Source organism: Dasypus novemcinctus, chromosome 20, assembly GCF_030445035.2.
Source record: "Dasypus novemcinctus isolate mDasNov1 chromosome 20, mDasNov1.1.hap2, whole genome shotgun sequence".
Lineage (NCBI taxonomy): Eukaryota > Metazoa > Chordata > Mammalia > Cingulata > Dasypodidae > Dasypus > Dasypus novemcinctus.
Window position 1 is genome coordinate 19,433,902 of NC_080692.1, and position 16,777 is coordinate 19,450,678.

Below are 16,777 nucleotides of genomic sequence, written 5' to 3' on the forward strand. Positions count from 1 at the left end.
GAATTCAGGCTCACAATGCAAAACACGGTGTCATGCTTTTTAGGTAATATCAAGAAATAAAAAAGGAAAAAGGCAGGGGAGGGAACAGAGAGTCAGAAAAAACATGTTGGTGCTACTTTATTGGAATTGTAGTTGGTGCTGCGTTTAAGATATATGTAGGGGATTTGAATCTCTGGACTGATAATATGACACCCAGGCCCAGAGCCTCAACAGACTTCAGCTCCTACACTTTGACTTATTGGACTTACTCCACTCAGCTAACATGGAGTTGAAGAAGGTCAACCACCACAACATGGAGCCTAGAGTGTCTACAACTAGAAGCGGGAAGAGTGCATCCAGTACCCATGTGGAATCTAAGCCCTCACTTGACATAGGTGTGCAATGGACACAACCAATCCAATGTCCACAGAGAAAATGTGGAATGGGTGTGGGAACGGTAGCCATGGGGGCTGCTGGGTGTGGGGAACGGGAGGAAGAGATGAGATGTGGAGGCGTTTTCGGGACGTGGAGTTGTCCTGGATAGTGCTTCACGGACAATTACGGGACACTGTAGATCCCCCCAGGGCCCACTGGATGGAACGTGAGAGAGTCTGGGCTATGATGTGGACCATTGACTATGGGGTGCAGTGATGTTCAGAGATGAACTTACCAGGTGCAATGGATGTATCACGATGATGGGAGAGAGTGTTGCTGTGGGGGGAGTGGGGGGCGGGGGCGGTGGGGTTGAATGGGACCTCATATATTTTTTTTAATGTAATTAAAAAATAATAATAATAATAAATAAATATTAAAAAATTAAAAAAAAAAAAAAGAATCCACCACCAAAAAAAAAAAAAGAAAAGAAAAAACATGTTGGGAAACGGACTTGGACCAGTGGTTAGGGCATCCGTCTACCACATGGGAGGTCCGCGGTTCAAACCCCGGGCCTCCTTGACCCGTGTGGAGCTGGCCCATGCGCAGTGCTGATGCGCGCAAGGAGTGCCCTGCCACACAGGGGTGTCCCCCACATAGGGGAGCCCCACGCGCAAGGAGTGCGCCCTGTAAGGAGAGCCGCCCAGCGTGAAAGAAAGTACAGCCTGCCCAGGAATGGCGCTGCCCACACTTCCCGTGCCGCTGAGGACAACAGAAGTGGACAAAGAAACAAGACACAGCAAAAAGACACAGAGAACAAACAACCGGGGGGGGGGATAAATAAATAAATAAGTCTTTAAAAAAAAAAAAAAAAGAAAGAAAGAAAAGAAAAAACATGTTAGTAAGCTAATAATAGCAGCAACAGGGGCAGCTAACAGTTAATGAACATTTACCATGTGCCAGATCCTGTTCAAAGTGTTTTACCTATTTTAACTAATTTAAACATTAAAACAATCCATAGGATGGATATTATCACCATTTTATTGATAAAGAAATTGAGGCACAGAGATGTCAGGTAACATGTTCTGTGTCACACAATTAATTTAGTAAAGCCAGATTTTTAATCCAGGAAGTTTAACTACATAAGGAAAGCTTTTAATTACAATTCTATACAGCCTAAAGATTTGTAACTATTCATTAACTTAAAGTAGGGGTTTTCAAAGTATGCTCTATGGACCTCTGGGGTTCCCTGAAACCCTTTCAGGAAGACTGCATAGTGAAGACTATTTCTATTACTGTTTCATAGTAACAATACCACTATGATATTATTCCCCTTTTTCCATTTTGTTGACATTTGCACTAAAGGTTTAAAAGCAACAGTGGGCAAAACTGCTAGGCCTCAGCACAACTCAAGGCAGTAGCACTATATCATACTAGTAATTGCTATATTCATCCCTGTTCAGACACTCACAGGAAAAAATAAATAAAATATATTTCACAATCTGCTTTACCTAAGAATGTTCTTGGTAAAGCAGTAAAAATTATTTTAATAATTCTTAGTCCTTGAATACACATCTTCTTAATATTCTCAGTAAAGAAATGGGAACCAGGCACGAAGCATTTCTGCTGGAGTAGAGTGGTCATCCCTAGGAGAAGCATATCTGTGCAGCTTTGAGTTGTGAACTGAATTAGCTACTTTTTTCATAGAACACTATTTTTGCCTGAAAGAAAAACTGAGAGACAAACTATGGTTTCTCAGACTCAATATTCGGCAGCCGTTTCCTTGGAAAAAAAAAATTTTTTTTTAATTTCCTTGAAAATTGAATGAAGTGAGCCTATCACTGAAAGAGAATAAAGGGGTCCTGAGACAAAAATGTTTGTGAACAGCTGATTTAAAGAAATTCTGGATAACTTTAGCTCAATTTGAGTTACAGTCTACAATTGAAAGAAAATTTAATTGAAGTTCTTTTAAAATATAATTTTCATTGTCTTACTATTTCCTCTCTATATTTAGAAAACGAGTGAGATTTTATTGCATACCATTTTCTGAAACTCACACATAAAAGGTAAAAACAGTGATTTAAAAATGTAAACTGACTCAAGATTCTTTATTAGAGTCTCACCTTCATTTCAATAACAGTTTGCAGAGCTTTTGTTTTGGCTGAGTCAGGAGCATTCTCAAATCTCCGGTGCATCTCCTATATAGAAGAAAAACAAAAAAAGGGAGTAAGTGCCCTCCTTCTGTCATTTTTTTAAAGGGGAGGGGAAGGAAGACTAGTTAAGTGCAAAATATGATTACTACAGCTTTCTGAAATCCTCTGACCCTTTCTGCCAACCCGACCATTCCCTGTGGATCAGGGAATCCAATCCACAGGATGCATTCAGGCTAATTCAATCATGCAAACATAGAAGGGTCACTGTCTCTGACTGCCAAGTTATTTTAAATTAGTCCACACAGACTTCAGCTACTACAACAGATGAAACCACAGCATGTCCCCAGGTTGGTATGTCAGTCTTCCACATGACTCCAAGACATACAATTTGAATGTAAAATGATCCAAAAAGTGGATAAGAAATTTTTCCTTTTTCAAAGGAGAAATAAACACAGTAACATTCAGTCTACACTGTATAAAGTAATTGAAAACATCAGTGTTAACAATATCCTTTTCATAACATCCACCCCCAGGGTAACAACTACCTGGTTACCTATGATGAAAATTCTCCAGGGAAGCCACAAGTAGAAAGAAAAAGAGACAGAACAAGTTTCCTAAATAGTTCATATTCAGAAAATGTCAGAAACAACATAGCTTTTTTTATATATAAACCCAAATTTTAGTGAGTTCAGGATAGGGAAGGAAAGAAGGCAAGACAGAAATGTCAAAATTAGGGTCTTGAAGAATCACACAGTAGTTTACCAGACCATTTCAGGCTATTTTGTTGTCAGATTGTTAGTCATTCAGTTCATCCAAAATACCCCCGGGGCAGCCTCGAGTAACCTCGGGGAATATATAGATGAATACTTTCCCTATGAACAATTCTTACCATAAAAAAGGAATACACAGTATATACTTTAATTACCTCACCAAAATCTATTCATTCCTGCCTGGCCAGGAAAACTGGTTTGAGGGAAATAGAAAATATAACTGTAAATTTCTCTGAGTTACCTCTTCCTGAAAGAGTAGTCCTAAGTGAACTGACAGAAGTTCTAAATTATAAACAGTCAACGGTTTAAACACCAGTAATTTATAAGCATATACCTTTCATCTGGCTGCTCATACTACAGCACAAACCATTATTCCTATCACCACCCTTTCTGCTACCTCTCCTCCAAATATCCAAATCAGTTTGTACGTTTAACAAACATCTCACACTCTATATACACAAGACTCTTGATTGTTCCCCTAAAATCTGCTAATCCTTCCAGTTACCAAACCTTCCTTTCTCTTTCAAGCCACAATTAATTTGTCAGAAAAGCCTCTTAACGCTACCTTCAAAACATAGCCAAAATACAATTACTTCTTACCATATCTATTGCTATTACCAGGTATGAGCCACTGAGCAAAGACACACTTTTACCTCAACATCAGCCTCCTATCTGGGCTCTTAACACCCACCTATCTTGCTTCCCCCACAACTTCTTTCCAGCAAAGCACGCAGAATGCCTCGAATATCATATGATTCTGTCATTTCTCTGCTCAAAACCCTGTCATGGCTAGCCATTTCATTCAAAGTAAAGCCAACATCCTTTCAGTAGTCAACTAGACCTCTTAGCACTCTTCCCTCCATCACTATGCTTCAGCCTCACTGGCCTAAAATTACCACATCACCCAGCATCCCACTGCTAGGTATCTACACCAAAGAATTTAAAGCAGGGACTCAAACAGTATTTTTCTACCAATGTTCACAGCATTATTCACAACAGCCAAAAGGTGCAAGCAACCCAAGCCCATCAACAGATGAATGGATAAACAAAATGAGGTATACACATATAATGGAATATTACTCAGCAATAAAAAAAAAATGAACTTCTGATACACGCGACAATGAGGATGATCCTTAAAGACATCATGTTGAGTGAAAACAGGCACAAAAAGGACAAACATTGTATGATCTCACTGATATGAAATAATTAAAATAAGCAAATTCAAAAGTCAGAAACTAGACTTCAGATTATCAGGGGCCAAGATGAAGGTAGAGAACGGGGGGGATAGAATGGGGAGTTAATGCTTACTTGGTACAGAGTTTCTATTTGGGGTGATGGAAAAGTTTTGGTACTGGATGGTGGTGATGGTAGTACAATATTAAGAATGTAATTAATACCTCTGAATTATATATCTAAATGTGTTTTTTAAAAAAAAGGGAGAAATTTTAGGGTATGTGTACATATGTTACTAGACTAAAATTTTTTTAAAAAAACATGGGACTCTAAACACAAATGGTGAACCCTACTGTAAACTATGGACTATATAATGTCTAATTAAAATAATATCGTTTCATCAGTTGTAACAAAGGTAACACACTAATACAAAGCATTAATAGGAAAAATTTTATGTGTAAGGGGTAAATGGGAATTTTGTATTTTCTATAGACCTAGAACTTCTCTAATTAAAAAAGAATATGCAAATTCATAAAGACAGAAGATAGATTCACAAGTTACCAGGAATAGGGCAAAATGGGAAATTATGTTTAATGGGTACTGAGCCTTCTCTTTGGGGTGACAGAAAAGTGCTGGTATTGGTAACACAACATTGTGAATATAATTAATACCTACCACTGACTTGTATACTTGAAAGTAGAATATTTTATGTTCTATGTATATTACCATGATAAAAAAAATTTTAATACCCATATGTTTTAGAGATGCATACAAAAGTCTATAGGAATAAAATGACATTGTGTCAAAAATTTGTTTTTAAATCTTTGGTGAAGCAATAAAAACAGAATACATGAATCAAATATGACAAAATTTTAGTAATATAACTGGTGTATCTGAGTGATAAAAGTATATGGAGGTTCATGACACTATTCTCACTATTTTTGTGTAGTTTTGAAATTTTTAATAATAAAATTAATATTTAACATTCTACCTAACCGTAAAATTTTATTTTTTTAACTCTTAAAAATATTATTTTATTTATACTCAGGTATGAAAAAAAATGGTTGCATTATCAAGTTTGCATACATATCATAATTGGAAACAGAGTTCTATAACAAATCCCATCTAAATTTTAGAGAAAACACAAATATTAAAACACTGATTGGTTACAGAGAGCAGAGTGGGGGGAAAACCCATTAGCTATAATTTGCATTTTAGGTAAGGAGGGGCACCCTCTGAGTAGAATTTAAAAATTTAGTAATATTTGTCTATACTAAGCAATAATATATACATAGGAAGGTCAGTGATTGTACTGACTTTATTACCTTTCATAAGTCATTTTACCTTTCTCACATTCAATGCAAAGAAATAAAACTTAATATGAAGAAAAACATGTCCTCACATTATTCACAATAAAACGTGTCTGCTTCACTCTGAAGGCCTGGGAGAATTATACAATAGGGATCATTTAATGGCTTAAATAAACCAACATACCATTTTGATTCTGATCTACTGAAGAGAATCTTAAGCATATTTGGTGAGTGAACTAACTCCATAGGAGCTGACATTAGACAGAACCATTTTTGTAGTGTCCCCAGATCTCACTGAGACCCTAAACAAGGAAATGAAACAATCTCTCCAGAAATTATATCTCTAGGCTCTTTCTTAGTAGAAAAGGGGCCCTTTCTTGCATACATGACATAAGTATTATTATGGTCTAAAGATTTCTGGATTGATTTCGTGTCTGGCATAATGAAGATAAGATACAAATTGAATCCACTGTCAGATAAAGAAACTTCCACAACGTATCTCAATTATTCAAACAATGGAGCAAGTTCCTTTTCTAGGCTGACAATTAGTCCTGTGTTGGCATTGCTGCTGGCTGTTAAACTGAACTACCTAGTAGGAGTTATAACAACAGGTAATACTTTTGTTCTTTGGCAGACCAGGTTTGCTCCCTTGATCTGTTTCAAGGGCAAAAATTGGTAAGAAACCAGATTTTTTTTTTAAGACTTCTTTTATTTCTTTCTCCTTCCCCCACTATCTGCTCTCTGTGTCCATTTTGCTGTATGTTCTTCTGCATCTGCTTGCATTGTCAGGTGGCACCAGGAAACTGCGTCTCTTTGGTTGTTGTTGTTGTTGCATCATCTTCCTGTGTCAGCTCTCCATGTGTACAGCGCCACTCCAGGGCGGGCTGGGCTTTTTTCACGCAGGGCAGCTCTCCTTGTGGGGTGTACTCCTTGCGCGTAGGGCACCCCTATGCGGGAGCACCCCTGTGTGGCATGGTACTCCTTGCATGCAGCAGCACTGCACATGGGCCAGCTTACCACATGGGTCAGGAGGCCCTGGGTATTGAACCCTGGACCCTCCAAATGGTAGGCAGATGCTGTATCAGTTGAGCCACATCCGCTTCCCAAGAAACCAGGTCTTAAAGCATGCACTGGGGCATTATCATTTGCCACTTTAATAACAAATACTCCATCTCTATCTGACATAACAATAGCATGGAACCCTTCAACACTTGGTAATTTTTTTTATACAGGAATTGTTTTAGATCATCAGCCATGATGAATCCCTTTCTTCTGCAGACTCAATCTCCACGACTTGGACTTTGGGTCCCAGGGCTGTCTGTGTTTTCCCTACTGTCAATTCAGGAACAGCTTCAAAGACAGATTCCTCTACAAGCTGCTGTCACATGATTGGTGACCTTGTCGGTGCTCCAGGAAGCACTTCCTACACTTCCTTCACAAGGTGACACAGAATTTCAACTTCAAAATTTTAAACTGAGAAAAAAAGAACACACATGTCCTTTCTCCCCTTTATACTGCTCTATTTTTTCTTTTTCCTATAGCACTTTTCCTTCAATATATTATGTGGTTTTTTTTTTCCATTTACTAAATGTATTATTTTCTTTTCCCTCTATAAGACAGTAAGTTCCACAAGGACCAGGATCTTTGTTTCATTCACAATGGATTCCATTAAAAAGTTATCCTAATAGTAAAAGTCATTCTGTGTCCCTTCTTTATTCCTATTGACAAGACAGACATTTTCTAGGTTTCTGTCCTTGGAAATGTTCTCATGTCTCTATAACCTAATCCAGGAACTTCACTATACACAGGGTAACATCACATGAATCAGGAAAAAGCTACCCCTTTAGGTTAGATGCAACCTCACCATGAAACATGCATTTTTGGCCCTTTTCACTCCATCAGCAAGGAGCTCTTGTTGGTGAACAACCGGCCATGCAACCATCTAAGACAGCCATTCTTTAGTTCCACAACTTTACTACCTTTTCATGAATAACCTGTAAAATCTATTTCTCTCACCCTGTCTTGCCTTGTGATATCTGATCTCCTGTGTCTGGGATCTCCAACAAAAGAAGCTGAAAATTCCAGATAGTTGTTTCCTCTGCCCTTCTTACAGCAAAAGACCAGGGACATGACTTAGTCACCCCAATTAGACATATTCAACATATTATTTGAATCAGAAACTTGTGGCATAAAGAAACAGGACACGAATAAATAGGGACAATTCTGGCACTGGGTGGCAAAGACAGCAGTTACCTCAAGCTACGAGGTTCGCCAATGTCAGAGGACCTAATAGTAATGTACAGTGTCAATGGTAACAGCAGAAAAATCTGCTGTGCCTATGCCTGGCAGCAACAGCAGCTGTCTTCACCAAATCAATAAAGGAGCAGGTTGGATTTAAGGCATTATTCATGGCTATATAATTTCTGAAAGCAGTTATCACGCTGTCCCAGAGATTCTGGGACCTATCTATTTATCCATTTATTTGTGCCGGGAATAACGCTAAGTTTTCGAGACATAATGGTAAAAATAAATAAATAAACAAACGAATGAATAACAAATTTGGTGCCTTTACTCTAGGAACTTTAAGGCTAGTAGGAAAGACATATTTTAATCAAACTATCACCAAAATAATTCATCCGGGTCATTGATGACCTCCACATTACTAAAATCCATGCTTCCTCCTTAATTTCCACCTTACTTGATCTATCAGCAGCATGTTACATGGTTGCTCAATCCCTCTTCTTTATTATATTCTTTTCTCTCAGCTTCCACAACATAAAACTCTCCTAGCTTTTCCTCCTACATTACTTCCTCACCTTTCTACTGACCACTCTCTTTGTATTCTTCCCTTCTCCTTAGTGTCCTCAACCACTTTCGTTTCTTCCAATATTTAAGGATAACTCCCAAAGTTATACCTGCAACTGAAATCCACACTTGTATGTACAATTACCTTTTCAGCATCTCAACATGGATATCATACTGTTCATACATCCGAAACTGATCTTACCCTTTAAACTTGCCTCACCCACCCTACCTCAATTGATGGTAATGTGGTCTGTCTCCTTGCTCAGGCCAAAAACATGGGAGTCATACTTGATTCCTCTCTTTCTCCTATATATAAGTCTAACACATGAGGAAATCCTCTTGTCCCTATTTTCAAAATATCTCAAGAAATTAACTACATCTTACTACCTCCACCTTCACATTGGTTTCAACCACTATTATCTCTTGCCAGAATGATAGCAACAGTCTCCCAAAGTTGATCTCTCTATTTAGAACAGTGCAGCTAAAATGAGCTTTTTAAAACGGAAGTAAAAATATGCTCAAAATCTTGCAAAAGCGCCTCACTTCATTTCCCTCATAGTGAAAGTTACAGTGCCTACTCTGGCCTAGCAGGCCCTATATGATCTGACCCCATGGACTCTCTTTCTGGCCTCATCCCTTACTATTCTCTCCCTTGACCATTCTGCTCTGGTCACACTAGCCTCCTTGTTTTTCCTTAACACGTAAGTAATGCTTCTTACAAAGCGTTTGAACTGACTGTTCCCTCAGACTGACTCTTCTACATTTGCCAAATAACTTGTTCCTTCACCTCTTTAAGTCTGTTCAAAGAGAGTCTCAAGGAGGTCCATCTTTATTCTATTCATAACTTGCCTCCAACTTACACTTCCAATCCCCCTAACCAAGCTCTGTATTTTCCTTAGCATTTATCACCCTCTAATAGCATACTGTTTATTTATGTTTATTGTTTATCGCCTGTCTCCACTATGCTCAGAAATCTCTTTGTTCCCTGATGTATACTCAGGACCCAGAACAATACATAGTACTCAAAATATCTGTCAAATGACTAAAAGAAGAAACATAAATAAATAACTGTATAGTTTATATGTAAAAAACTGTTTTTAAAAGAAAAAAACCACCAGACTTCCAGGAAGATGGCAGACTAGAAAGACTAGGGACTCTATTCTCATCCAGAAAAATAGCTAGAGGACAGGCTGAAATGGCCTAGAAAAATGTCTTCTAGGATTTAGTACACCACACAAACGATGGGCACTGCCCAGGAGAGACAGGACAAAAGAAAAGAATCGCAAATGCAAAACTCACAAACACTCCAAACAGGCATTGAACTGAGAGGACTGTCAAAGAACACCATCTTCTGGAAGACCAAGAAAGTGTACATGAGAAAATTAAAAATAAATGAAGGAAGCAGATTTGGCCCAATGGATAGAGCGTCCACCTACCACATGGATGGTCCAGGGTTCAAATTCAGAGCCTCCTGACCCATGTGGTGAGCTGGCCCACACGCAATGCTGATGCTCACAAAGGAGTGCTGTGCCACGCAGGGGTGTCTCCCACATAGGGGAGCACCACTCACAAGAAGTGCGCCCCGTAAGAAGAGTCACCCAGCACAAAAAAAGTGCAGCCTGCCCAGGAGTAGCACCGCACACAGGGAGAGCTGATGCAGCAAGATGATGCAACAGTGAGACACAGATTCCGGGTGCTGCTAACAAGAATACAAGTAGACATAGAAGAACACACAACGAATGGATACAGAGAGCAGACAACTGGAGGGGGAGCAGGGAAGGGGAGTGAAAATAATTAATTAAAGTAAATAAGAGAGGGAAGCGGCTGTGACTCCATCAGTTGGGCTCCCGTCTACCATATGGGAGGCCCTGGGTTCGCATCCAGGGGCCTCCTTGTGAAGGCAGGCTCACCAGCAGATGCTGCAGAGCACTGCCCAGCTTGCAGGTGCCGCGGAGCGCAGCCCAGCCCACAGGGGCCGCGGAGAGCTAACTCAGCAAGGTAATACAAAAAAAAAAAAAAGGGAGACAAGCAAAAAAACACAGAAAGAGCACGCAGTGAATGGACACAGAGAGCAGGCAGCAAGCAAGCTGCAAGGGGGGAGGGGAAATAAAATAAATAACTACAGACACAGAAGAACACACACTGAATGGACACAGATAGCAGACAGCACACAAAAAGCCACAAGGGGGTAGGGATAATTAAAAAAAAAAAAAGTAAATGAGAGAGGCTTTTTCCAGCCTTTATAGCCTCCTTCTCCAAGGCCTTAGGAAGCAGGTCTCCAACCCATTACTGGGTACAGAGCTCAGTTTTTGAGCAACTAACAGAGACAATCCTAACAATGAAGGTTCAACCAACAATCAAAGATCAACAGTAACACACAGCCTCCAGCAATTAAATCCCTATGAAAGAGAAAGAAATTGAGCATCTGAGAAAACTACAATCCTAATCAGATACCTAGACATCAGCAAAAAATTACGGGCCATACTAAGAAAATGGAAGACATGGCCCAAGAAAAGACGTAGGAGTAGAGACAACTAATTAAGGAGATACACACAAATCACCAAAATAAAATTAATGAATTGAAAGACAATATGGCTAAAGAGATAAATGACCTCAAGAAGACATTAATCGGGAAGCAGACGTGGCTCAACTGATAGAGTATCTACCTACCATACAGGAGGTCCAGGGTTCGAGCCCCAGGGCCTCCTGGCCGTGTGGTGAGCTGGCCCACGCACAGTGCTGATGCATGCAAGGAGTGCTGTGCTGCGTAGGGGTGACCCACACATAAAAAGTGCGCCCCGCAAGGAGAGCCGCCCTGCGTGATAAAAATACAGCCCACCCAGGAGTGGCGCGCACACACGGAGAGCTGATGCAGCAAGATGACGCAACAAAAAGAGACAGAGATTCCTAGTGCTGCCAGAAAATGCAAGCAGATGCAGAAGAACACACAGCAAATGGACATAGCAGACAACGGGGGGGAAGGGGAAGAAAAAATAAATAAATCTTTAAAGAAAGAAGACATTAAGTGAACACAAAGAAGAACTTGAAATCCTGTATAGAAAAGAAACAGCTCATGGGAACGAAAGACATCATAGGTGAGATCAAAAACACATTAGAGGGGGAAGCGACTGTGGCTCAATCAGTTGGGCTCCCGTCTACTATATGGGAGGCCCTGGGTTCACATCCTGAGGCCTCCCTGTGAAGGCAGGATGGCACACATGCTGCAGGGAGCTGCTGGCCTGCAAGCATGGCGGAGTGCCGACTCAGCAAAGTGATACAACAAAAAGGGAGACAAGCAAAAATGCATAAGAACGTGCAGCAAGTGGACACAGAGAGCAGACAGCAAGCAAGCCACAAAGGTGGGGGGATGAATAAATAAATAATACAGACACGGAAGAATGGACACAGAAAAGCAGACAGCAAGCAAAAAAGCCAGGGGGGGAGGGGGGGATAAAAATTTAAAAAGCAAACAAACAAAAAATAGAGGGAAGTGGATTTGGCTCAACTGATAGAGCATCCTCCTACCATATGGGAGGTCCAGGTTTCAAACCCAGGGCCTCCTGACCTGTGTGGTGAGCTAGCCCACGTGCATTTTTGATGCACACAAGGAGTGCCATACCACGTGGGGGTGGCCCTGCGTAGTAGAGCCCCATGCACAAGAAGTATGCCCTGCATGGAGAGCCGCCCCATGCGAAAAAAGCACAGCCTGCCCAGGAGTGGCGCCACATACACGGAGAGCTGACGCAGCAAGATGATGTGACAAAAAGAGACATAGGTTCCCAGCGACACTGACAAGAATGCAAGCAGACACATATGAACACACAGTGAATGGACACAGAGAGCAGACAATGGGACAGGGAGGGGGAGAGAAATTAAATAAATAAATAAATAAATCTCTAAAAATAAAAACAAAACATTAGAAGAGTACAACAGCAGACTTGAAATGACAGAAGAATAGGTGATGCAGCATACAATTCATCCAAAGTGCACACTCAATGGTATTTTGTATAATCACATAGAATTGATGCTTTATTAATATATGTCAATAAAATTGATTTGTAAAAAAAAAGTGATAAAGAAGACAGAAAAGCTGAAATTAAAGAGAGAAAGGAACAGAGAGAGAAAAGAATGTTAAAAAATTAAGCAGGGGCTCAGGGATTGAATGACAACATGAAATCTAACAACATACATGTCATGGGAGTTCCAGAAGGGAAAAGGGGAAGAGAGAGTATTTGAGGAAATAATAGCTGAAAATTTCCCAACTCTCACACAAAAAAACAAGCTTACATATCCAATAAGCATGCTGTGCCCCAATCTGAATAAATCTGAATAGACATACTTTATGAAACATACTACTCAGAATGTCAAATATAAAGAAAAATTCTGAGAGCAGCAAGGAAGAAGCAAACCATAATAGGCAAGGGACACCCGCAGTAAGACTTAGCATGGATTTCTCATCAGAAACTATGAAGGTGAGAATTGATATGATACAATTAGGATACTGAAAAAGAAAAACTGCCAGCCAAGAATTCTTTATCCAGCAAAATTGTTTTTCAAACATGAAGGTGAGTATAAAATATTCACAAACAAACAGAAACTAAGAAAGTTTGTAAAAAAGAATCTACCTTTGCAGGAAATATTCAAGGAAGCCTTAGAGCCTGAAAGAAAATGGCAGGAGAGAGAAGCTTAGAGGAGAGTATAGAAGAAAGAATAGCAGAAAGATAACCAAAAGAATTTTAAAAACAGGTGAAAATAAGATACGACATATAAAAACCAAAGAATAAAAATGGTGAAATAAATAATCCATTTACAGTAATTATCATTGACTGTTAACAGATTAAACTCCCCAATCAAAAGGTATAGGCTGACAGAATGGATAAAAAAAAACATAAACCATCCATTTCCTGCTCACAAGAAACTCACCTTAGACCCAGAGATACAAACGGTTGAAAAGTGAAAGGCGTAAAAGGATATTCCATGTGAATAGTAACCAGAAAAGAGCAGGGGTAGGTTATACTAATACCAGACAAAACAGACTTTCAATGCAAAAAAGTTTCGAGAGACACAGAAGGCCATTATATATCAACAAAAAGGACAATCCACCGGGAAAATATAACAGTCATAAATATTTATGTACCTAACCAGGGTGTCCCAAAACACATGAGACAAGCTCTGGCAAAACTGAAGGGAGAAATAGGCATCTTTACAATAATCGCTGAAGACTTCAACATACCACTTAACATTATTAGATAGAATAACGAGACAGAAGATCAAAAAGGAAACACAACTTGAACAATATGATAAATGAGTTAGACCTAACATACAGAATACTGAATCCAAACTCAACCAGTTATACATTCTTCTCAAGTGTCCATGGATCTTTCTCCAGGATAGACCACATATTAGGGCACAATGAGAGTCTCAACAGACATAAAACTACTGAAATTATACAAAGCACCTTCTCAGATCATAATGGAATGAGACTTGAAATCAATAATAGGCAAGAAAGAGGTAAATTTGCAAATGTATGGAGGCTAAACAACATTCCACTAAATAATGAGTGGGTCAAAAAAGGAATCCAAAGTGAAATCAGAAAATATATTGAGAAAAATGAAAATGAGAACACAACATATTAAAACTTATGGGATACACTGAAGGCAGTTTTGATAGGGAAATTTAAAGCCCTAATGCCTATAGTAAAAAAGAAGGGGGTCAACTCAGACCAGTAGAATATCTCAGCCTACATGCAGGATCATATGTTAAAAACTGCTTTTGACCTTGGGAAATGGCAAAGACAAATGAGTGTATATGGCTAAGAGGCTTCAAAAAAGAGTTGGGAGGTCATCAGAGGGGTCATGCTTTAGCACACCACAGCAGGACCCCAGAAAAAGTCAAAGTAGATACAACCCTAGGTACTGGTTCTCCTGAAGGCTATGGAGATCCACAGGGTATATGGTCATGGCAGATAGATCTGGAGTTCTGTGCCATGTCAGAGGGCCCTACTTTGGAATTTGTGCTCCTGAGTGGGATGGAACTAGACTCAGATGTGACTATCTATCTATCTATCTATCTATCTATCTATCTATCTATCTATCTATCCCCCCCTGCAGTTTGTTCCATTCTTTTTGCTATCTCTTCTCTGTGCCATTCACTGCACGTATTTTCTGTATCTGCTTGTCTCCCTTTGCTACATCATCTTGCTGCACCAGCTCTCCATGGCGCACAGGCCATCAGCTCTCTGCAGCGCATGGGCCAGCTTGCCTTCACAAGGAGGACCCTGGATGCGAACACAGGGTCTCTCACGTGGTAGATGGGAGCCCAACTGATTGACCCACAGCTGCTTCCCCCTCTTATGTTTTTTAATGTAAAGTTCTTTGTTATCTATTAACTTTTATTAAAAAAATAAATTAAAAAAAGGCTTTCTCTGCTTAGAGGAACCCACATCACATCTCAGTGCATTTTTCTGTCCTTCTTACCCAATTCTCATCAATCTCTGTTTTTTCCCCACATTTCCCAATAAATTCTTTTCACTGGCCTAACTAAACTAGTGTGTTCTTAAATTCTTTTATGAAACATAGTCAAGAACCCAGAGGAATCCAACACTTCCCTGGCTTCATTTTGTGAGCAACTGACAGGAGACAGAAAGGCAAGTGTGCTCCCCGACCCCTGGGGGAGACTGGTGAGTTTTAATTAAGGCCTGTCTGTGCCCCCTTTTGGTTCTGCCATTTTAAAGGGGGTTCCTGAGAGACTCCCATGGGACTTAAACCCAGACTTGCTGCTTCCTCTTCAGAAGTGGTAGGGACGAGATCCCATATCATGTAGATCCAAGGAAGTTCTGGGTGGCGGGTGAAACCATCCTTGAGACCTGACTGGGCATGTGGTCTAAGTCAAGCAGGAGTCTGCCAGGAGTCTACCAGGACCTCTCTGTAAGCTCCTTTTCACTGTAAGTGCCTTTAGCCTGTTATTGTAAAGGAGGCTCCTGGATAGGCTCCGACAGGACATATACTCGGTCTGCCCAAACTTCTAGCTCCCTCTTTGAAGGTGGAAGGGGCAGACCCCCATGCTGTGCAAATGCAAGGAAGTTCTAGGTGGTGAGCGAAACTGTCCTTGAGACTTTGCTGGGCATTGACCTAAGTAGAGCCGGAGTCTGTAAGCAGTTCACCAAGCCCTCCCTATGAGTTGAGAAGGGCTATCATCAGTTGTATCATTTCCTTAGACCACTAGTTAACTCCTTTAATTAGAAGTATCTTTAATCTTCCAACTACTGCAGTCCTCATTTTGGCTTCATGAGATGCTTTAGAATGCCTTAGAAACTGAAAATGTACCACCCTCAGTAACACCCTGAGGCTTTGCTCCTGGGAAGACCCTGAAATTGTTGAGGCTTGGGGTGGGGGGGTGGGGGGAAACAGGATGAATGGACACTAAGGCGGTCTGCTGGCGAGCCAAAGGACAATTAGTCCCTAGTTTTTTAATGGGCTTTTAATGTTGGGTTTAACTGCTGTATTAGTCAGGGTTCTCTAGGGAAACAGAATCAACAACGGATATTTGCCGACAGTAAGAGATTTATCAGAGTCTCTCACGCAGCCGTGGGGATGTACAAATCCAGGTTCCACAGGCAGGCTGCAACCAGGAGCTCCGATCAAAGTTCAATGAAGGTTCTTAATGAGTTCTGAGAGATGCTGGCTGTCCAGAAATGAGCTGGGACATTCTCTCTCAATGCTGAAATCACTTCCCCTTTTAAGGCATTCAACTGACTGGGTTAAACATCACTCATTGCTGATGGCAATCTCCCTGACTGATGTCATTATAACCAGCTATCTATGATTTACCACTGCAGTAAAGTCAATGATGACTAAAGTCCATAAATGCCCTTGTATTACAATTAGTCCAGTGCTTGCTTGACCAAACAACTGGGCACAATTACCTGGCCAAGTTGACATGATGGCCTAACCATCACAACTGTGGAACTTCAGACCCTGGGGGTCACCATGAGATGAGCTCACTCGTGGCTAACTCCTAAGACATCTGCAAAGTAGGCAAAAGAAAGGTCCCTAGCCAGCCTCTTTCCTAGGATCAGCCAGGCTTGGGTGTTCGATCTGGAAGATGTACCCAGATACCCCCAAGACCTCTAAGGCTCTGGGGATACCAGTGACAAACAGCTCCCAATTCCCAGAAAATCAGGGATGGTGATTAGATCTCCCCATTTCCAGGACAC

At 40.4% G+C, this 16,777-nt stretch overlaps 1 protein-coding gene and 1 pseudogene across 24 annotated transcripts in view; both read right to left on the reverse strand.

The window, feature by feature from the left end:
* Positions 1–16,777, reverse strand: part of ERC1 (ELKS/RAB6-interacting/CAST family member 1) — a 661,999-nt gene that overhangs the window by 500,233 nt on the left and 144,989 nt on the right. For all 24 annotated transcript variants that reach the window (XR_011646640.1, XR_011646637.1, XR_011646639.1 and 21 more), the window contains one exon: positions 2,475–2,549. Coding sequence is in view for 17 of the 24 variants with exons in the window: in XM_058282535.2 (XP_058138518.1) it covers positions 2,475–2,549 (75 nt within the window). In the remaining 7 variants the exon portion in view is untranslated. The remainder of the gene's footprint in view (positions 1–2,474; positions 2,550–16,777) is intronic.
* On the reverse strand, positions 6,049–7,013 carry LOC139437056 (ragulator complex protein LAMTOR3 pseudogene; annotated as a pseudogene).